Source organism: Phragmites australis, chromosome 21 (genome assembly GCF_958298935.1).
Source record: "Phragmites australis chromosome 21, lpPhrAust1.1, whole genome shotgun sequence".
Taxonomy (NCBI): Eukaryota; Viridiplantae; Streptophyta; class Magnoliopsida; order Poales; family Poaceae; genus Phragmites; species Phragmites australis.
In genome coordinates this window covers 1,576,592-1,600,552 of record NC_084941.1, presented here as the reverse complement: position 1 = coordinate 1,600,552, position 23,961 = coordinate 1,576,592, and the positions used below count along the sequence as shown (strand labels likewise).

Here is a 23,961-nt window from a genome sequence, read left to right as displayed (position 1 = left end):
GAGGATGGCACAACCAGAAACCAGTACAGGAACGGATCGGAGGTCGGTTACGTGCAATACATGGACATTAATCTCCGTATCATTGCAAGCAACTTTTTGTACCGAACTTCATTTTTTAGACTGACAATTTATTGATCCAGTGTATATGCAACCGACAAGCCCACGTAATTGTTTTGCAGGATCCATCATGCAGCCAGTTATTCCCTCCTGTCGTAAATATATGTTATTTTAGAAGAAAACTGATCAAACTTTTAAAACTTTAACTAATAATAGCTTTAAAACTATTTAGTTTGAAAATCTTAAAATCATACGTAGATTTATCTTGAAAATGATTTCATAATATCACAAATTCAATAAATTTTATAAATATATTTTAATAGAAAATAATAGTTAAAACTATATATTTGAGACTGTGTCTGATCCAAAACGACATGTATTTATGACCGAATGAAGTACAAAGTTACCGGTCGGTCTAAGCTCATTTTAGTTTATTAATGAAAAAACCCAATGAGACTCCGGTATTCTATTGATGCACATCCATCTTTTAATATGTCATTGAAAAAGTGATACAGAATGGTATTAGTTACAACTTACACCGCAGGACTCTATGTGTTCTTCTTTACTTGTCACTTTCGATATCGACCCGATCTCTAATACAAACTTTTGACCATTACTTTTCCTACACATATGTTTTATATCTATCAATAATAAATTTCATCAGTTTTTGTGCACATCTATTTGAGAACGAAAGAAGTACCTTATAAAGTGAATATACTCCCAAATTAATCCTTTTTTTCTTTTTAATATGTTCTCCCTAAGTAATAAAAGTCAAGGCATGTGAAACATGATTGCTCTCACAACTTACTAGCAAATACACACGTGTTTCACACGTATAGAATAAATATATCAATTTGAAAAAGTAAAAGAATATAGCATGACAAAAGAGAGATTTGCATACACAATGATTGAATCCAGGTGGTCATGTGACATGGAGATTGATGGTGTTGAGGAGATGGTCGTCATCAATCAACGGAGGTGGCCGGCGTTGATGAGGTAGGTGTGAGCCAATGAGTGGAGGTAAACGATGTCCATCCGTGAAGGTGATTGACGTGTGATTGTAGTTGAGGTTGTTGCTTGTTGATCCATGTAGGCGGTAGTAGGGACCAGAGACTGTGGTAGGATTTTAGAAAAAGACTAAGAGAAAGAAAGAGAGCACAATCGTTGGAGATCTTGTCACAGTTTTGGAAGAGAGGAAGAAAATGACACACCATTGATTAGCTTTGGTCTTTCATTAGGTGATGATCATTTATCTTGATTTAAGTTTTTAAAATAGAGTGATAGAAAGAAGAAGAGCATGCTGCAATTAAGGAAGGCGAGCAAGGACGATGCGTGAGTAAGTTGATTGTTAATTGGCTAATTGATTGTGACTTTTCATATTATAGGAGAGGGGAGAAGATGGAAGGACCATTTGATTGTATAATATGTACGTTAGAGATCGTTTGAATCAGGCACAACTCGTCCATTTTATAAGAAGTATAGATAAGGATGAGGGTGACACCACCTATCAGGCTAGTTTTTTTAGAGGACTTAATACGTTGGAAGTTTTTTTAGCTTCAACACTGGGGGTACAAGTTGTAGTATCTAAACGCACGTCCAAACGCACATCATACCCTATACACATATACCCACAAACATCATAAGGCACATGCTAGAACTACAACCTATACACACACGTCTACAAAAGAGATTCACGAAGCCTCCGACTCCGTAAGCGGCACACACGTCATGCTCCCACTGTGGTCCATAGGCGTTCGAGGCTGTCTGGAAGAGTTCAATATGGGGGCAAGCTCCGGTGCGAAGCCGGGAGTCGAACTCCTGACCGGTCATTTGCCCCTCGGTGAAACGACCAACACGCTACGAGCGTGTTCACTAGAAGTTGCGACTCTGTAGCTAGGTTTGCAGGTATTGCAGGCCCAACGTCCTGGGGCAGGATGCTGGTTTAGCGGGTTTGGGATATGTTATGCAGCACTGATTAGACTACCAATGGATGCCAAGAAAATTTGAGCTTCTTAGGCAACATGGGTGTCCCAAAAAGGGCATCAATTTCACAGAGAATATGTGGGGAAAATATATTGCAGTTTCAGTGGTGCTCCGTGTCACACCTGGTTTTAAAAGAACAAACCAGATACATTTCACATATATGTCAGGATTATGTTCCATGCATACGGTGACATCATAAGTGAAATCATTACAGTGTCATTACATAATGATAGAATTCATTACAAAAATGCTCGTAGGTCTTAAAGAAAACACTGAGAAAAGCAACCAACGATAGTGGGTCTTCCATCAACCACATATGTTGTCCCGGGGAGCGCCAACCTAGAACACATTTTTCAGGTCGAAGCCTTCTTCATAGAACTCCACTTCATCACCAATATCTGAACAACAATTGGTCGCAGCAGGGAAAAGGGAAAAGAAAAAGGGTGAGTACATAGAGTACTTAGTAAGTGTGGGAAAGCATGATATGAGGGTTTAAGACAATGAATGTTTGACTCTGGTTTACTGTAACTAAGCCATTCTAACTTGGGACACAAAACGATTTAGCAGTCCTATTTACTATGTGTGACAAAAAGACTTTAAAACGTACAGCTCATCGGATTCCCTCCGACTACCAAACTCACCAGATATTTAATACCTAGCAACCAACTCATCGGGTCACCGCCACCCGACTACCAAAACCAACCATCCAAGATTCTCACTAATCATGAAGAAGTCCAAGCCGCTCTTGATAATGAGCATGACTGATATATCAGTTTTTACACTATGTAGATGTTGCACACTTTACCCACGAGACATGATTCATGTGTTGCTTCACATTTTCGGGGTGTAGATCCGAGTCTTACTACAAGGCCTTTACAAAGTGTCTCCTAACCTATATACACCCACTAAGTTTTCAGTACTAACAGTGATTTCATCTACTACAGAGGACCCATCTTGTGCCACTCAATAGCAAACTGGTTCGTACAGAGTTAGATGGGCCACTAATTATTCAGCCAGGCCGTACCCATATAAACCTCATAGTTGCGTTGTTGTGCCGGGTTACATGTCAATGAACCGGTCCTTAAGATCTAAAGCGGGTACTCACACAATACCAATGCACACACATCAGCCATACCAAACAAACCAACTTACTTAGATCCCTATGATCCATGTTGCTATAAAAGATTACCTAATCCGATTTAAGTTGCATAGACAATTAATCAAATTATTAAGTAACCCACCCATATCCATGACAGCGGAGCTAAGTAAGTCTATCATTGACACCTTGACTCCAACACAGGTGACAAGGATAATCTGAAAAGTACTAGTAAACCCTAAACATGTGACTCATATTGACAAGCATGCAAATGAACAAATAAATGACACACTTTTCTACAATAAGATCAAAGTGGTCAAGGACACTTGCATTCAACAGTAGGTTGCTCACAAACGTCGAAGGTTGAACACCGAAAATAAGCAAGCACAAACAACTATTAACAATACACCAAACCAAATAAAAAGTCTAAAACAAGCTTACTAACAGAAAGTATACGTTATTACGATCGCATGAGCGGAAGAATAATCTAAAACGAAGCTATAATGGAAAAGTTTTAAGGGTTTTAAGCTACATAGGTCTTTCTGTAAAAGAATATGGACTATTTGGTAAAAATAGAAAGGTCTAGGGGTTTATTTGCAAAATTTTAGGGACTTATATGTAAAAGGTAAAGGTTTAGGGGCTTGTTTGTAAAAAATGTAAAGTTTAGGGACCTGTATGTAAATAAATAAAACTACAAGGGCTAAATGTAAAAATAGCAATGTTTAGGGACTAATTTGTAATAAACATTAAAGCTAGGGGTGTAAATGTAAAAACATGAAAGTATAAGGGATTTGTAAAATAGTTGCTGATAGGGGTTTTTTGTGAAAATGGAAAATTCTAGGGACCTAAATGCAAATTTACCTAATTAAAAGACTTAACATATTAAATTTTAATTATAAACCTTAATTATTACATCATTCTGACATCATAAATGATTTAAGAAATTAAAAAAAAATCTAATGATGGGCTCGGTTCAGCTGTGTGGAATGCCACATAGGACAAATGCGCACGCGTGGCACACACACTTGGCATGCTGAGTCGGCCGACGGTTAATTAAATCACGCGCGCACGTTTTTGATCGGACGGCTGAGATCTACTCATCGCGAAAGGGTACCCTACTTCTAATCCTAACCAACACGAGAGATCCGACAGTGAGGGAGGGAGCTACCTCTGTTTGGCGTAAACGATGGTGACGACGCAGTTCCTGCGGCGAAAGATGGCCAGAGAAGAGCGGAGAAGGCTCTACGGTGCTCGAAACTCGTCGGCGAACATCGTATGACGATGAGCTGAAGGTGGCGAATCTGTTTGATGGCTCAAACGGCGGCGAGACAGACCGGAGAGTCACGACAACGATGGCGGGGTTTAGGTGAACTTCGACGGCAGCTTGGGGGTTCTCGGATGAAGGGAGATCGACGACAAGTGGTCGTGGACGGCGAATGGTGTCCTAAGCTCAGACGGCATCGGGCAGCGGCCCAACGGCAGTGAGGGCGTTCAGTGGAGCTCGATGAGGTCTTGATGGCGCTCGAGCGACGATTCTGCGTGGGAATAGAGTGGTGTGGGTGCGGTGATGCAAAGAGGGGCTCGGTCGAGAGCCTTAGGCGCTTTATAGCCGCGGAGAGTGGGCAGTTGCGGTTACAGGGGAGGGGGCGCTGAGTCGTGCGTCATAGCAACAGTTTCATCGGAGTGGGAGAAGAGGTGATGATGGGCAAAGTCCACGCGTCAGAGAGGTAGGGCGGGGCGTCACACTCTGAAAAGCGATGCATTGCAAGTTAGATCGATGCAGATCCGCATCTACTAGAATAATCCGGACCACCTGATTCAGAAGTCAATCCATTGGCGAGGCCATAATCTCGTGATTAGACACACTGCACATGGTTGGTTGAAAGTCAGGATCGAGGCAGCTCCTCCAGTAGTTGTACTGCTCATACGCACATGAGAGGAAGAGCGCATACACACACTATAGAAATTTATCAACTTGATCTGGTTACACACTGCAAGGTAGTTGTTAACAAATTTTCTCCCGATTGGAAGGTACTTGTGAGCACTTGTGATAGCGGGCAAGGTCCTGATGAAGCGGTTCGGCATCATTAGTGTCGCCGCCGACGTGGACGACCTCGCCACCAACCTCTACCTCGATCTCTTCAAAGGTCCCCTCAGCAACCTCGTCATTAAAGCTATAACATCGTTGTGCGGCGTCGACAAACCATCGGCCATCAAACGACGCGCGAAGACGGGTGACGCGGGCGCTGATGCTGGGAGCCCATAGCCCGCACCATTGCGGCACAAGCCATATCCCAGCATGGTTGCACATGTATCCATGCCGAAGTCAGCTAAGACTAAAACCAACGGTTTCAATTTAGAGATAAAATTCTCGTCGTGAAACGATTTTCGTTTCTTTCAACGTTTCAACGATTTTTTTTTACGGTTATCGTCACGAAGTGATTCTTAAGTTCATTCTCTTCGGGACGAAATTCTCTCTCTTTTTCTTTAACGATCCTCCTCGAAGGAAAATTATTAGAGACGAGAGAAAATAGATATAATAAGAACGAAAAAATGAATTAAAAAGAAATAAAAAAATGGTTAAAGATGATCTAATATTCGTTGAGGGCGCGTCTTCCTCTCTGTTTTTTAGTCGACTGTTTCCCGTTTTGCATATGTACAGCTTGCAGCCGGCAGGGATTACTCCCTTTGATCGACACACGGCCTGCTGCTTTGTCCACGCCTTTTGTCCGAGTGAGCATCACTGCTACATCCTCTGTTCAATGTATGGGTCATGCAACTAATCAGGAACGAGTTGGGTCTTTCTTCAGTACTGCGTTCTATTCTTCCTCACTCGGCTGGCGGCTATGTAGCTCAGAAGGCCTTGCGTTTATGGGTCACTTTGGCTACTCCTCGCATGTGCTCAGTCTACTCCAGATCAGGTTGATCATCTCCCTGTTGGGTTGTACTACTAGCTTCTCCAATGGCGCAGCGGCACTGCCAGATCCTTAGTTGGAACGTGCGGGAAACTTAACCAGCCAGCCCGACGCGATATTATTAGACACACTGCACATCCCTAACGACATTTCACTACTCACCCAGGGGGAATGATTACTGTTGGGAGACTTCAATCTAATTCTACAAGCCCGGGATAAGAGCAATGCCAATCCGAATAGAAGACTAATGAATGCTTTTAAAGCAACGCTAGACGAGCTGAACCTAAAAGAGATTCATTTAAATGAGTGGAAGTTCACTGGAGCAATGAGCGGAAAAATCCAACACACACTCGTATTGATAGATTTTTCTGCACGACGAAATGAGAACTCCTCTTCCCAACTTGCTTTCTACATTCACTCCCCACCTTATGTCTGACAACTATCCTCTCCTCTTGCAAGGCGAGCTATACATGGCAAAGCATTCACACTTCCGATTTGAGAATTTCTAGGTTCAAATGGACGGCTTCCAAAAAACCATTCAATATTCATGGACAAAGGCAGTCCTCTCTACATATCCCATCAAAGCCATTCACATTAAGCTAAATCGACTTGGGAAAGACTTAAAAAACTAGGCATGAAGTATGATCAGCGACAGAAAGTTACAACTTGCAGTCACGAAGGAGGTTATTCTACATTTAGATATGGCCCAAGAGATCCAAAATCTATCGCTTGCAGAATTAGAACTTCGAAAGAAGCTTAAACTCCATACCATGAAGCTCGCTCTAATTGAAAAAGCTGAAATTAAGCAGAGGTAAAGGCTGACTTGGATTAGCAAAGGGGATGCCAACACTAAATTCTTCTAGCTTCGGGCTGCAGCTCGCTAGCAGAAGAATTACATCCAAGTGCTGCACTCAAATGAAGGACTCACCCATGCCACCGAAGAGAAAGCTCGAGCCGTCTTCTCCCACTTCAATGATTGCTTCAGCAACCCCGGGACACAGGAATGGATGCTGAATTGGAATGCTTTGAACATGCATCCCTCAAATCTTACATACCTTGAAGAACCTTTCTCGGAGGATGCAATTAAAAACACCATTTTCTGTATACCAAAGACGAAGCTCCAGGGCATGACAGGTTCACTGTTACCTTCTTCCAAGCAACCTGGAACATCATTAAGCACGACCTCACGGAGGCTTTTAGATGCATTCGTGAGCTGAGAGCAAACAATTTCAAATTCTTAAACTCCGCACACATCGTCATCCTTCTTAAGAAATCAGGCGTGTTGCATGTGGGAGATTATCATCCCATCAGCCTCATTCACAGCATCGCGAAGATATCCTCCAAGCTATTGGCTAATAGACTTGCACCTCTTTTTAATAATATGGTCTTAAATTGCCAAAGCGCCTTCATCAAGAAAAAATACATCTAGGATAATTTTTTGTATGTCAAAAATGTGGTACATTGACTCTATAGAACTAGAGAACCTTTATAGTACACCATGATACTAGATGATGGAGAGTATCATTGTTGTGATCTAACTGTCCATTTTAGTATGTATTATTGTAATTATCTTGATACCCTTAGGGGTAATTACGTCATTGACTGATCGGACTTCGGATCTTCGTCACCCATCATCGACCGACCGACGGAGGGTGGAAACCCTAATAAATGAAATGAACAGAATAAGTGAAAGCTTATCCGAAGAATAAACTAACATTTTGATCTTCTCTAATTAAACATATAATTTACAAGTTTATCATAGTTTTTTTTCCAATCCTACCCTTATGATACTCATGATACTCTTTAATGATACCCATAATATTGATGAACGATAGAGTATCATTGGACCAATCTAAACCATCGGATGAAGAAAATAGACAGTATACACTTATTTTGATGTACTGTAAAAGTCCTCTGGAACTAACACACTTGTACTCTTACTCAAATTGGATATAACATAAGCTTTTGACTCGCTGAATTGGGTACCTTCTAGAGCTATGCAAAGGGTAGGGTTTGGCCAAAAATGGAGATAATTACCTAACGACTCTTTGTTTGTGTCAGGAATCAAATGCTGTTATACCGACTTCCTGAACCGGATGTCGATGATGCGCGGAACTTGTCGTTGAGGCCGGGACTGGCCATGGCGCCGAACGCCGTGCCACTGAGGTCGATGTAGTACTTGGAGATTTTGGTGTTGTAGTTCACGTCGGTGATGACGATCGTCTTCGCCAGGCCGGAGCAGGCAGGGTTACTCTTTCTGACGCATCTTATCTGAAGTAGATTAAACAAAACGTGAAGCCATGTTTACGTTTGACCTCTTAAGTACAATGTTACAACGTCATTAACGTCGAGGAAATTAAAGAGTTAATGCTATATTTTCTAGACCAACTAGCAAGGTGGTTCGATCTAATAGCGTTGCTAGTTTTGTTGTAATATGTTATTACGATAATCTTTGATTAATTGTATTTTACATGAACTCTTTATTTAAGTATTTAATTTTTATAATAATTTAATTTTTTTCTAAGGCTATATTTGATATGTATCATTATTTTTTCTATTCTAACCCTAATTTCAATTATTATTTATTTTATTTGGACTCTTTATTTAGATATTTTGATCCTCAAACTGTATAAAAATTGAACTGCTAATTTTCTTTAATTTTTAATTTTTAATTTCGCTATTTAATAACTGTATTTGATATGGACTCTCTGATTTAATCTAAAACGTTAGATGTTCATAACAATAAGTTGTCTGAATCTTTTTTTCGATTAATATAATAATTTCATGACCATGAGAGCGGACATGGTGAATCATTTTAACACTCAAATAATAATCTCTATATATTATATAAAACAGGAGTTGTTCCTACGTCAACTATTCCCCTACTCTCCTTCCATCTAATAAAATCTCTTAAAATTTGAATCATTTACTAACTTTTACCAACCACTCTCGTTCTTCAACCTCCTCGTCTCGTTATCGCCGAAGAGGATAGCGTCGAACATCTTCGTAATTTCCAAAAGGACGAAGCTGAAGGTGGCGGAGGCTATGCATAACAACAACTGGGTGCAGCAAATCAACTTTGGCGCCATTTCTGCCGCCCAACATTTCATTGAATTTGTCCTCCTTTGGTCACGCCTTCAACAGGTCCAGTTACATGAAAATGACCCCGATGTTATCACTTGGAACCCCACCTCCCTTGGAGAGTACACAGCGGCCTCAGCCTACCAAGCGCAGTTCTTAGGCTTGACATCCACGGACATGGAGCGGCTGATCTGGAAAGTTTGGGCGCCACCAAAGTGCAAGCTCTTCTCGTGGGTTGCATTCCAAAATCGAATTTGGACAGCAGACATGCTCATTAAGAGGGGGTGGCTGAACCAGAGGACCTGTACTTTATGTAGAGCCACAGATGAGTCGGCGATCCATATTTTTGCACAATGCAGATTCTCCAAGCGAGTTTGGGAAGCAATCTATAGTTGGTGCACTGGGAGATCAAACTGTACAACTGCATGGGACGCATTCGTCACGGTCAAGCATTGGTGGAGCGCAATTGGCTCCCGGGGGGGGGGGGTGCCGCCTAGGGCCCTTCGTTCCCTCATTATCCTTATAATTTGGGAGCTTTGGAACGAAAGGAATAGAAGAGTTTTCCAACAACAGGAACTTTCAGTGATCGCCTTGGTGGCGAAAATCAAGGAGGAGGCAAGAGCCTGGTGCATTGCGGGAGCTAAGAGCCTAGCATCTTTCCTTTCGTTGCCCTAGTTAGGGTCCTTTTGTTGTTTTCTGTTTTTAACAGTTTATTTTTACTCTTTTCTCCTGCTCTATTAATATAAAAATTGGCCGATCTCATGCCAGTTAACTTTCTTAAAAAAAGGTAAGCTTCCTTCACCCGATGCATATGCAGGGTTACTTGTTCCTTCAAGTTTTTTCTTCCAGCGACAGTGGGTAGCTGCTTCCCCTTCAAAACATATCCCTCAAATAAAACGTAGCTTTCTTCGCTTATTCGAATTTCATGGAAGCTTAATTGAGCCCAATTTTTACTAAGGTGCTGTTTCGTCTCTGCAAGAACGGTACACTATATTGTGCTCTGAAAAACGATCGAAGCTCCATTGTAAGTCAGCAGCAGACCCACCTCTACTAGAATAGTCTGAAACAACTGATCCAAAAGTCAATGCACTGATGAGGCCGCAGCTCGTGGTTTGGTTACACATGGTGTGGCACGCATTTGTGAACACTTGTGAAAGTGGGCGGGAGAGCACATGCATAATACTTGCCTCCTCCATTCCCCACGCGTCTCGAGACACACACAACGACTAACACATAACTGAAATTCGCCAACCCATTGCAAAAGGAAAAAAAAAATGCAATCGCTACACGATACACCACCAATATATGATTGCGGATAGTTGTATAAGTGTAGCGTGCGGTCAAGTGAACTGGACGAAAGAGCGGTAGTTGGTGTTGGGCCTCCAGTTGGCCGGGATGACGTTGTTGGCCACCAGCCTCCTGCCGGACTCGTTCTTGATGCGCAGCGAGAAGGGCGCCTTCAGCGGGTGGTTGGAGTCGAGCCGCCAGATGGATCCCCAGGAGCGGCGCATCGGCGTCCAGTAGCGCGAGTTGGACTCCAGCAGGTCCATCTTCACCACGGTGCCGTCCTTGTTCGCGTACTCCACGAGCACCGCGAGGTAGACGGGGTTCGAGCCCTCCTCCACGTGGAAGTTCACGGTCAGGCCCCGGTGGTTGCATGGCACCCTGCATGCGTACATCGACGAGCCGAGGTCTCGATGCGTCAGATCATCGTCTCGTCGCATGGCGTGAACGATTAATTAGGTAGCGCGTCATGATAGATGTTGGTACCGACCTCCTGAACTGCATGTCGATGATGCCGGCGTGGCGGAGATTGTCGCCGAGTCCGGGCTTGGCCATGGCGCCGAACGCCGTGCCGCTGAGATCGAAGTGGTACTTGGCCACCGGGTAGTAGTTCATGTCGGTGATGACCACCGTCTTCGGCTGGCCGGAGCAGGCGGGGTTGTTCTGAGCGACGCACCGTACCTGAAGTTTGAACGTACACCACGTGAAGAGATGCGTTACTAAAATTCGATCCGTTTGACCTATCAAACAACAGCAGGGCACTCGCCAGCAACGGCGTTAACATCGAGGAAAATAGTTAACGCTACATTTGACCTATCAAACTTAAATGGTCAGGACAAGTGGGGCACTGATTAATTAAACTCTCGCCCAGTGTTCGGCTGGATTTACGTACGTATACGTACTGCATGTACGTACCTGGTAGCATGCGCCGCAGCCCTTGCCGTCCTTGAACAGGGGTTCGTTGCCACAGGACGTCATGGACATGAACGGGTACTGGTTGGTGTGCTTGAATCCGCACGCACCACCTGCATGCAGAACCGATCGGTGAGTGCACACGACACAATGCCAGCCACAGCATTGTTCGAACAGCGAAAATAACACGTTGTTAACACGGCAGCATTAGCAAGCGTACGTACGTACGCCACGCACATCCTCGTCCGTGGCGCACGTAGGCACGCACACATACCGTTGTCATCAGGGCCGGCGCCGTAGGGCGCGCCGTACCAGGTGGCCTTGGCGGGGAGCCAGGCGCCCCTGGATCCGAGGAGTTGCCGGGCTGCGCCGGAGGCGTTGTAGCTCACCGGCTCGGCGCGGGCGCCATGCGTGGCAAGCACGGCGAACAGTGCAACAAGTGCAGCCACCTTGGAGGCGATCCGCGCGGCCATCTCGATCAGCGCGCGCCTACCAGCTAATTAAGCTAGAACCTTCTATGCACTAGCTAGTAACTATCTAGTACTCGGCTGTTCCGTGTTTTGATGATCGAAAGGGGTGGCACTTCCGGTGTACTTATAGCCTTATAGGCAGGCAAGTTGGCAAAGATGACAGCAGTTGGGCATGGATAGTCGACGTCGCCGGCACCGGACGTGCCGTGTTTAGAGGTGCAAGGTCACATGGCCACCGATCGAATTATGGTGGAATGGAGTACTCGGTCCGCGAGCCAGTTGTGCTGCTAGTATTACAAAATCACATCTTGTCAGTTATCGCATGTTAGGGGTCGTACGCTCGCACCGTACGTCGATCGGTTCCTGCCAATGCAATGATTAATTCGCCAATGATCTCGTGGTTCTCGTATATCTAGTGGAAGCACTTTGCGGCCACAGTTAGCATCAACTTAGTCTGATGGCCTATTTTTATTTTACTGTATAGAGCACAATAAAAAAAAATTAAAAATTAAGTTTACAAATTTTGTACATTTTAATATTTATTTATAAAATTATTAATGTTACGTTGCGTCTATTTTTATTTTGCTGTGCAGAGCACGACAAAAGAAGACTAAAAATTAACTTCACAATTTTTGTACATTTCAATATTTATTTATAAAATTATTAATGTTAAACATATTAAATTAATTATAGAGAAAACAATAGTACTTTTATGTATGCACATAGTTTTAACATGTAGGTGAAAGTAATACTAACCTAAAAAAATTTGTTTCGTATTTTTTTGAGTTTTAGATATTTTTCTTTGCATTTTATTCATTTCGATATTTTTCTAGAATTTTTGGAAAAGAAAATTACATATGTATGTATATAGGTATATGTATACATGTATATATATATACGAATACATATATACGTATAGATATATTACATATATATATATGTACGTACGTATACGTACTCATGGTCCACTGCTACAGTAGCAGAGCCCTGAGAGGGCGTCATCACTTTCACCGTTAGGATATAGATATTGATAAGAGCATGAGCGATGACGCGCATCAAGAAATAATCATCCAAATTCGTGTCGAAGAGATTCAAATCTGAGTGATCTAAGATATATATATTCGTATCTTTAACTAACTGAGTCGCTAAAATATACTAACTTAGGAGAAAGTAGATAGATTTTTATTAAGAAGAGATAGACACTAAAATCGTGATCAAGATAACTCAAATCCAAATAGTCGAGATATACATCCATACTCTAACTAACTGGACTAGGCACATTTCCTTCCTATCTGATTGTAAATTGCCATATGACGTGCTGGGCTAGTAATCGGGATATTCGGTCACATGCAGCTGAAAACCGAACGGCAGTTGGATCAAAATACCTGGGTATTAATATCCCTATCATCGAAGCTAACAATCATGGATCAAATCGATCGATCTATTGTTCTGGGATATATTCATTGTACCGATCCGGCCTGAGATCAACTAACGTATGTGCCACCACCACTCCTACACACTACCATATAACAGGTTATTAGTGTCGGTTCAAAATTGTTATTAATAACAGTTCTTGAACCGACATTGGTTACTCGACACTGATAATCACCGACTATCAGTGTCAGTTCTGGAATCGGTACTAAAAGTGCTATCAGTGCTGATTCTTAATTGGAACCGGCACTAATGGTCGGTTCAAAAAATAGATGTTCTGAAGCTAAGAAAGATGGAATTTTTTTTATAACCAACCAGTGACCGAGGCCTCGAACTACCCCACATGCACACGTCGTCGTCGCATTTTTTCACGCACGTGTGTTCCGTTGGATTCGAAGCCGTGACCTCCTCCCTCACCCGTATATTCCTTACTATCTCACATATCTCTCATTGCTGATAGCACTACGAGATATTTTTCTTTTGACCCCTCCTGTTGAAAGTTTGTCATGATTATTTTGGCATCTAAATTACTTAAAATCAAAAGGTTGTCAACTACAAAGTTATAGATCTTATCGAAAGCTATAATTTTCATATAAAGTTTATCTCCATCTGACACCGTATGAAAAAGTTATGAATTTCAAAAAATCTGTTATCATCAAATATCAATGCCGGTTCGTGACACGAACCGGCACTAATAGTCCCTTCATTATCAGTGTCGTCAGTACCGGTTCCAGCTACGAACCAGCACTGATAGTGATTTTTTAGTGCCGGTTCTTAGCAACTCAGCCATTGTTTGCGCGCGGGAGTTTAACAATCGGCACTGATATGTCTTCAGTGTCGGTTTCTGCGCAATCGACACTGATAGGGCGCTACTTATGACATGTTCTGTAGTGTGACAAAAAACCCTATCACTACCGGCTGGTAAACCCTCTTCACTGTCGGATTTGATCTATTGTTCTGGGGAATATTCATTGTATTGATCCGACATGAATTCAACTAACAGATGTGCCACCACCACTACTACAGAAAATCCTATCACTATTGGCTGGTAAGCCCAGCCCCTTCACTGTCGGTTTTCCAATCAGCAATGGGTAAAGTGATAATCCCCGATAGTGAAGGCAGTTATCACTGCCGACGACTTCAGCCGGTAGTGATGCCTTAGGTATCACTGCCGGCTGATGGTTTCGGCCGCAGTGATGCCCGTGGAATCACTGTCGGCTAAAGCCTTAAACCAACAGTGTTTTGCCACTCCTCTCTCTCCTAACCCTCTCTCTATCCTCTTTGTCCTCCCCCTCTCTCTCCTATCTCCATCTCTCTCCCTCTCAATACATGCATACAATGAGACACATATTTAATCGAGAATAAAGACACATTGATTAAAACATAGTAATTCATGTCCTTCATTAATAAATAGTAATTCATATCCTTCATTAATAAATAGTAATTCATATCCTTCATTACTATGCAAATAAAGCTACTTAATCTGGCTTAACGGTTCGCCCTTCATTATGATCACAGCGTACATAGGGAGGTTCGTCCGTGTCTTCTATGAAACCTAGGTCGACGTTCTCTCCGAAAAGAGGTAGCGCGTCGAATTGAGAAATATGGTGTCATTTAAACATATATATGCTGTCAAAGTTTCCTTATCGCATACTCTCTACTAGAAGGTATGATGTCTTCTGAAAGTTCCTCATGCGGCCACGACACAATCGGTTCATGAAACTTGCCATTTGAGTTGATAACATGTTCGATGAAGAAACCGGCGATCTATTCCTGAATGACATGTATTTCCATAGGGAGTATCACACTTGTGTGATGATCAAAGTGCTGCGTTTGAAGAATCGAAAGAATAAGTCCTTGAACACGTATAGAAATTGAAAAGAAGGCATCGATATACAATTTGATACCTCAACATTGTTAAACATGACAGTGTCTCCGTCTCCGTTGAATGTGTGCATGAAACTAAGAACATAAAATCCATAGAGATTGTTGTCGGGTGGTTGGCTCCTACACTTCGAGAGGAAAGGATTCATCAGTGAAATGAATTGAACCTTTTTATTTAGTAGGAAATGCAATACATGAATATTCCCTGCGCACTGAAAAGTTGATTTTTACATCATACTGCTTCATGTATGGAAAGTAGACAACACTCTTTTTGCAGTATCTTGTGTACGCTATGTATGTGAATATGAATACCAATTAAACTTATATGCAATCGATATGAAGATTAAATGATCGAGTTTACCTGTTTAGCATGTCGATGAGGTATTGGTAAGTTGACTAAGCTCTCTTTTGTGAGTCCAAAGACAATAATCTTAGTCAAGTCTAGGTGGATGACAAGGAGGATCCAATGAAAACTGTAGAAATATGTCACAATAGGAAATTAGTACTAGAATCGAGTTACCCATAAAAATAGAATGTCCTGGCATGCAAACATGTACTCAAAGTTGTAGGGTAAAAGTATGAATGTCTTGTGTTGGTGGTGAAGCAAGCACTTCAATAAGTAGTCCTCGGTGAAGTCTGAATTCATCGGTACAAGTTCCTCTTTGACAAGCCCTGGATCGATGAATCCTACTTTATGATCTAATTCTTGTTTGCATGTGTGGATCTCCATTCTACGAAAGGGAGAAGTTAGCCATGCAATTTCAAGGTACAAGATCATACAACTTGAATTATATACATAAGTCACTTAGAGAGTCCATGCTCTAATTATGGATACGTCGAGGGCATCTTCCTGGTACAATTCATATAAGCGCTTGAATTTCACCCAAAAGGAGCCATCTCCATTGAGAAAATCTTTATCTCTATACCTTACGGGGAACGTCTGTATACCTTGCATGGACTGCTCTAAGTACCAAACATGTAATCGACGCATTTGAGCTGTTGTAAGGTTATTTTCTATATCTGGTTTGATCAAAGGTTTATCCAACTCAAAAGGACATCTAACATCCAACTTTGGGATTTGCGCTCCCGCAACAAGCCCTGCTTGTTGCTCTGCTGTTAGTCAGGAAGTAGCAAGAAACCCCCCCAATACTTGGAGCATCCTCAACAATTGAACCTGATTTTCTCTTGGTCTTCTTTTTACCGATGCATTCGTAGTCAGTCGGTGACTTACTGGAAGCTGCCCCCTTCTGTTTAACTTTAGCTATATTCATGAAAAATTTCATGCTATCTTCAGACACAACGGGCTTCGATGGAGCTTGCTGGAGGATGGAAAAAAATCTGTTACATTGGCATCCACAATCTTTTTTATTTTCTCAGCATTAAGATAATATACATCATTGGGTTTCACCAACTTCTTAGATGACACTGACTTCTTAGATGATGTCGTCTTCTTGGATACTGCGGAACCTGATCGTGTTTTCTGAGATGATGGCTGGCTTCTTGATGGTGCTGGATTCTTAAGCGGTGGACTTCTTCGAGGCGATGGCTGAGGAGGTGGACTTCTTCTAGGAGATGGCTGAGGAGAGGGAGATCTACGAGGCAACAACAGCCTAGGGTGTCCTGCAGAGTAGAGGTTGTCAGGAGCTGTCCTTGGTGCAAACATTAAGTAGGACTTCTCCCACACGATAAAACAGTGCTCGTTCTCTCCTATAGTGTTCGACCCCTCCTCTACGGGGTATTCCACCTCAGCACGACAGTAATGGTCAGCTACCACGTCTACTTAGACCATAACGTAGCCCTTCGGTATCGGATGTCTGTGCAAAAGTTCATGGGTGCCACAGGGATAAGCCATGCCAGAAGCCACCTTGATGGTAATGTTCTTATCATCAATGTGTATTTCACACAGTGTCCATGCTGTGATGTGGTCCACGGGATAAGTGATGGAATTAGCTCTCGAAACTCCTGTGGACACATAGTTACTTTGACGACCGCTAAGGCTGGAGTGCACAACATTTGGAGACGCTGCTAGTTGTTCATGTTCGCTCCCAATGGCACCCCCACTCAAGCCTGTTGGCTTCATGTATTGCTTTTCTTATTTTTACGTCAGTCTGTTCCCTTTCATGTTGTAGGGCAAGTTCAAATATGTTCATCATCCTAGCTTGTTCTACCTCTTGTTTTGCATCTTGCTCTACTTGGGATGTCTTTCGACTCTTGTAACTATCGACGATATCTGGGAATCCATATTTCTAACCCATCACACCAACACCTCGTGTGCGACCACCGTGCTCCTTGTTTCTCAGGGCCAAGATGAGTTCATCGCTATCCCTATCTGGCTTGAAAGAGCCTTGTGCAGACTGCGTGTGGACATCCGCAAGCCTTTTTTCATGAGTTTGTGTCACTTCCCGATCTTTGGTGGTTCTAAAGCATAAGCTTCTATCAGCCGAGTAAGAAGCACCCCTCCCACGAAGGAAACGCGTTGATCGTTCAGTCCAGCCCTCCATCTCAGGTGTGACACCTCTCTCACAGTTCATCTAGCTCTTGTTGCCATTGCTGTTATTTCCTCATGTACCCACGATAGCTGACTTTGTGTGGGTAAATATTCTTCTTCGAGTTTGCTTTATTCACCTCACTCAACTTTTATGCTTCTTCCGACAACTTGTACTCCGCAAAGGCTTACCAATAATCTTGCAGTTGTGGCCATTTACTAAAATATGGTGTTGTACCTTACTGCACATAGGTTCTTTTCAGTGTTCCCAATTCTTAAATGACAGGCCTGTGACCATTAGCATGTTACACTTAACTACTTCCATATATGTCTCTTCAAGGAACTTGAACTTCCCTAATATGATAGGCCACAAGATGCCATTCTTGATTGAATAAGGAACCACGTGCGGATCACCTGGTTCGTCAGTCCACAATCTATAGTTGATGGGTATGTGATCCTTAATAGCTATCCCACAAACTGACTTGTACAGCTCTAGAACTTTCGCTGGTGCAGTTAGCTCCTTAGCTAGTGAGACCTCTGTGATGAAAAATCGTCCCCCAAGCATCTTTGAGGGACTTTGGACACGATGTCGCTCCTAGGGTTGATCATTGTCATGACCCTCCGGAGTATCAGACATCAACACATAAGCGAAAAAAGTATTGAGAACCTATACGATCATATGTACAATAGATGCATTCATCTACTTACGAATTATCTCATCGCCTCCACTGGCGTCTATTTGGTCCATGTCAAGGTAGTTGCTCGGGCTACCTTCTTCAATGTTTAACGGTGGCACTTCTCCTTCCTGCACCTAGGCTGGATCGGAGGAGTCACCTTCTTGAGTGTTTTGCATACGATGGAGACGAGTGGTTGGTGGTGCCATCCCTTCTTGAGAGTTTTGCATACGATGACGACAAGCAGTTGAGTCTTTTACAGATAGAGAGCTGAGGAAGAAGAGAGATAGAGAGAAAGCCGATGAGGGAGAGAGGCTATCGAAAGAGTGAGATAACTAGGATGGAGTCAATAATAGAATGCATACACATATAATATTGTAAATGAGTACATTATGATCACATTTAACAAAAAAAAGTACATTATCATGATCGGTTTGTGTCTTTACACAACACATACTACATAATTAAATAATACAATATATTTGCTAAAAAAAGAGTACAATATTGTGATTACATAATTACAACTAATACATCTAAATTATTCCATGGAAACACGAACCATTATGGTATAAAAGTCTGAAAGTACTAATTGGGCAAACCTTTGAAATGAAACTAAAACTAAATGAGAAAGAAATGAGCTTTCACACAAATAGTAACAAAGGTACTGACAAGTGGAATATTGATCTTAGACCACAATCAAGAAAGTTTAGCGTTTCTTATTAGAACTGCCCAACTAAGAACTATATATACTATTTTTCTTACTTTACCAGTCCAACTGTGAACAGAACACTTAAATCATCAGCCCCGAAATTATATTCAGGCATCAACACTAAAACTAAACCACACATGTTCGATTTTTAGGCTAGATTGCTAACATACATCTCAGGCCACAAGCCGAAATGTAAACCTGACATATATATCGAGCCACAATCCCAAATATTTCAGTAAAGAGAGACAACTAATTGACCATGATGACTTGCTCTTTTCTTACTAGAAGTGCACAACTGTAAACGAAGAAGCACATAAAGCATGATTACTAACTCTTTTCTTGGTTGAACTGCCTAACTGAAAACAAACAATCTAAAGCATCAGCTCTGCTTAACCTCCTACTTTCTATAGTGAGAATACCTCCATCATTTCTCAACTTTGCATAGTCTCAAATAAAACAAGTCACATCATCTTACATAGCAAAATAATGATGATTACAACCTGAACTAGGATTATGACATCTTTACAGGTGAAATCACACTTTTTCTCCTTATTTTCAAAGTTAGCCAATTTTAGCTTGGCTTGGATGACTTAACTGTTGTATGCCGCAACAGATTCATGTTTGGACTTGTATCCTTTATTACATGTTCATTTGAATCCATTAACTTATGCGTGCTATGCCTCCCACCTGGATAACACTCCACTTTGCCGACCACGATGGACAACATACCATATTATAGCAGTCCTAAATTTCAGAAAATATGCATGAGCTGGCAAACTAGAAAATAATTCATATTTCAGAACCAACACAGTAGTTTTCATTCACATCGGAGTAAAATGCAAAGAGGCTCAGTTTTCATTCACAGTAAAAAGATCATGTCACATGCAATGCAAGATGCTCAGAATTCATTCACAAATTTAACACAACAAATAGCTCATACATCATAACAGTTCATACAACAAATAGTCCATACATCACGGTCAATGTAGGCAAATAATTCTGCCTCATAATTTTGCAAATACTATCACACTCTTTCACTCAAACAATGTAGGCAAAGAATAGAAGTAACTTGGCTTTCAAAAAACAAGGAGATCAACGATAACTCAAGCAATAACGAAGTGGATCACCATCAATTCTTATATTCTGCAAATAACCATCAATAACCATAGAGGTAGTCACAAGGAGATCAACGTTAACCTGTGCATTCACCTTAGAGCCAATAGTAACTAGTGATAGCCACTAACATCATGACCAACAACAGGTGAGTGGTGGAAGGAGAACAAGGGGCATCAGTATAACAATGAACAACCGAGCAAACACAAGCCATCCCAATGTGGCAATATCCAATCTTATGCATTCTTCCCAGCACACACATAAAGACCAACAACAGAGATAGATAGCACAGACCATGGATCAACAATAGAGATAAACTCCATCACCAACCGACTAACATTAGGACATCCGAACATCGCCAGGAAACAACTCGACGGGCTACAACCACAAGCACAACACAGGGAGACATCAAGCCGGAGGGAAAGCACAGGACAGCGGTGACATGCAGGTGGCGATCACGATCGCTACCCCAACAGAGAAAGAGGTCAAAGTGGCCGGGCTTCAATTAAAACACAATGACTACACGATCGCAATCCCAACAGAGAAAGAGGCCACAGTGGCTAGGCTTCAATTCAAGCACAACGCTGATACAACACGGGGACAGGGAAAGGGGAGCACTACAGCGACCGGGCCTAATCGTAGGCACAACGATAGCGGCAAAAATACGCGCACGACATCACCGGCCAGCCGACAAATGGCACCACGACAAGTGCAACGCCAGTGAGTGGCTGGCCTCTGTCATAGGCACAAAATGGTGACAAAGCGGTGGGCCTGACACGAATCATTTGGAAACGCTGGTGACAACACGCAGATAGAAACATCATGGTCGGGCTTCAAGCATAAGCACCAGGCAATACTCAAAGAGAGAAACACGATAGCAAGCAGACACATGCAGTTGGGACCCAAGCTACAGTGGTGCAGTGCGACCGGAGCCCAAGGCTACAATGGCACGGTCGGAGCTCGAGGCTTCAACGACGCGCAACCGAAGCAGGACATCCATGGCATGTGGCTGGCAGCAAACATCAACACAGAGGGGAACACAACGGCACAAAAAAAAACATCAAGAGAAAGACAAGGTGGTCGGGCCAATGAGGCACAACAACACGTGACACATAAACAAAAAGCGCGACGGCACGATGGTCGGACATCACAAAAAGATAGCACCATGTACGGCGATGAGTACACGAGGTTCCCCGACTTGACCACAATAAGGTGGATAGTAGGTCAAGCTGAACCCAATGGGCAGCGGTGACAGCAAACTCACGGCGTGCAATGAAACTTCAGAGCAACAGAGCTTCGGCGCAAGAGCAAAAAACCGATCCCCATCCAAGCAAAAATCCAGAGGTCGATCCCAATCCACCCAAATAAACTGGCACAAGTTAGAGATAGAAGAAGGCTAAGGCCAGTTTCCAGATACCTTTCATTAAGGAAGGCGAGGACACAGTTGATGCCGAGGCCGACTCGGTGGAGGTAGTCTTCTACATCTTCCATGAAGGCTGCCATCGGGATGCCGGGCCGGCAACAAAGGCCGGAGCGAAGTCGCAAAGATCATCAACATTGGGGCTCAGTGTGGAGCCGTGGAGGCTAGAGGCATCGGTGTGGAGGCAGGCGGTGACAGGGACGGCGGCGTGGAGGCAGGTAGCGATGGGGATAGGGTAGCAGACTCGGGGATGGTAGGGAGACGACAGTGACGGGGATGACGTCGATGGCCTCAAGGACGGCGGGGAGAAGGTGGCGTTGGTGTCGGCGTCGGGAGGTGATTCGGCGGAGTGCACAAGAAGGGGATCAGAGAAGTGAAAATTTTGTAAGTGTCATAGGGCAGCAGACGGTGTTTCATTATATAGGGGGTGGTTCACTGTTGGCTGAATAGGTAGACCAACAATGAAAGGGGGACTTCCCTGCCAACACAGTACTTCGATCGACAATGAGACCTATTTCACTGTCGACCCAAGAGGTCCACCAGCAGTGTAAGCCCTTTGCGCGCTGAGGGTAGAACCCACGACCTACCCTAAGTATGACCAAACAAATAATTACGCTACTCAAGTATATTCGCTATAGTTGGTACTAAAATTGTTTATTAATATTAAGCTAAGCTCCAGCAAGCCAATATTCATATTAATTTTAAGTTCAAAACATATTTATTTTAATTCTAACTTGTTTTATACCTAAAATTCATACCTAAAGTTTGCTATATACCTAAATTTCATGGACAAAATTTTTAATTCATTAAAAATGGTAAATAAATATGCTCATACCTAAATTTCTATATTGGAGATTACTAATTAATTAAAAATATATAATTGGAGCATGCTATATACCTAAGTTTCATGGATAATTTTTTTTAATTCATTAAAAATAGAAAATAAATATGCTCATACCTAAATTTCTATATTGGAGCTTACTAATTAATTAAATATATATATATATATATATATATATATATAATTAGAGCTTGCTATATACCTAAATTTTATGGCTAAATTTTCTAATTCATTAAAAATAAAAAATAAATGCTCATACTTATAGCTAATCTAAATCAATAATAAAGACACCTTCATTAATACATAGTAATTTCTGTCCTTCATTAATATATAGTAATTCATGTCCTTCATTAATATGCAAATAAAGCTACTTAACCTGACTTAACGATTCTCTCTTCATTACGACTACAACGTACATATGGAGGTTTCTTAGTGTCTTCCATGAAACCAAGGTTGATGTCCTCTTCGAAAGGAGGTAGCACGTCAAATATATTGTAGTCTTCCACATTGACGACATTCTCCACTTCGACAATCCTTCATTTTCCTTGAACCACCATGTGGCTCTACTCCTTGTTAGCCGGGTCCAGGTCCTTTACATAGAAGACTTACATAACATCTTTCGCAAGTACGAATGATTCTTCTCTGTATCCGATGAGTTTTTAGTCCACTGCGGTCATACCTTACTTGTCGATCTTCACACCCCCTAAGAATCTGACCCATTGGCACCGAAAAAAGTTACATTTAACACTCCATAGTTGAGCTCCCAGATCTCCTCTACGAATCCATAGTAGGTCTCCCTATTTCCATCACAATCGTAGGCACCTATACGGACACCCTTATTTTGGCTGACGCTCTTATTATCTTGTGCTCTCGTATAAAATGTATAGCCATTTATGCTATATCCTTAGAATGTGAGAATTGTAGTTGATGGTCTGTGAGCCAACACATTCAACTGAGCACACTCCATCTTCGTATCCATCACCTATCTATGTAACCAAATGCACAAATGATCTCAGTGCTCTCACGCGATCCAAACATCAGACTTCCTTGTGTTTTGGTGCGTAGCATCTTCTAGTGTTCTTCAACATACGAGCCCACTACAACTGATTGTTGCAGAACTACGAAATATGCTTGCACAAATGAAACAGGATTGTTAGTTTGAATGAGTTTGCACCTATCATTCCTTTCCCATGTAGGCTCTCCTCATGGTGAGATACAAGCACACCGATCGATTTGAGATTCATGTAGTCGATGCAAAAATCAATGACCTCATCTGTTCCCTAGCCCTCGGCCATGCATCCTTCCAGCCAATTTCGGTTACGAACATATTTCTTCAGAACTCCCATTAACCACTCAAAAGGGTACATTTGGTGCAGAAACACAGGGCCAATAATCTGTATCAATGTGAACAATGAGATGTGTCATGATATCAAAAAACTATAGAGGGAAACATGCCTCAAGCTAGGACAGAGTCTTGACCATGTCTTTCTGCAGCTTATCTACCTTGGTTGGATCGATGGCCTTCTGTGATATCGTTTTGAAGATTGAACACATCTTTATGATTGGATTTTGGACCTTCGGCAGTAGAATACCTCTAAATCAATTA

At 42.2% G+C, this 23,961-nt stretch overlaps 1 protein-coding gene across 1 annotated transcript; it reads right to left on the bottom strand.

Moving 5' to 3' along the window:
- Nucleotides 1–10,193: 10,193 nt before the first annotated feature.
- On the bottom strand, nt 10,194–11,878 carry LOC133903357 (expansin-B6-like). The gene is made up of 4 exons (XM_062344696.1): nt 11,603–11,878; nt 11,332–11,441; nt 10,907–11,097; nt 10,194–10,797 (listed from the first exon to the last, which is right to left on the bottom strand). The coding sequence occupies exons 1-4, from the start codon at nt 11,799–11,801 to the stop codon at nt 10,473–10,475; spliced, it is 825 nt and encodes a 274-aa protein (XP_062200680.1). The 5' UTR covers nt 11,802–11,878; the 3' UTR covers nt 10,194–10,472.
- Between the last annotated feature and the right edge of the window lie 12,083 nt (nt 11,879–23,961).

What these genes read in the sequence shown, in the direction of transcription:
- LOC133903357 (XM_062344696.1), bottom strand. Translation starts at nt 11,801, where the DNA reads ATGGCCGCGCGGATCGCCTCCAAGGTGGCTGCACTTGTTGCACTGTTC. An exon ending in GCTGCGGCGCATGCTACCAG is followed by an intron (nt 11,098 to 11,331) that starts GTACGTACATGC and finishes TTCAAACTTCAG; the next exon opens with GTACGGTGCGTCGCTCAGAA. An exon ending in ATCGACATGCAGTTCAGGAG is followed by an intron (nt 10,798 to 10,906) that starts GTCGGTACCAAC and finishes GTACGCATGCAG; the next exon opens with GGTGCCATGCAACCACCGGG.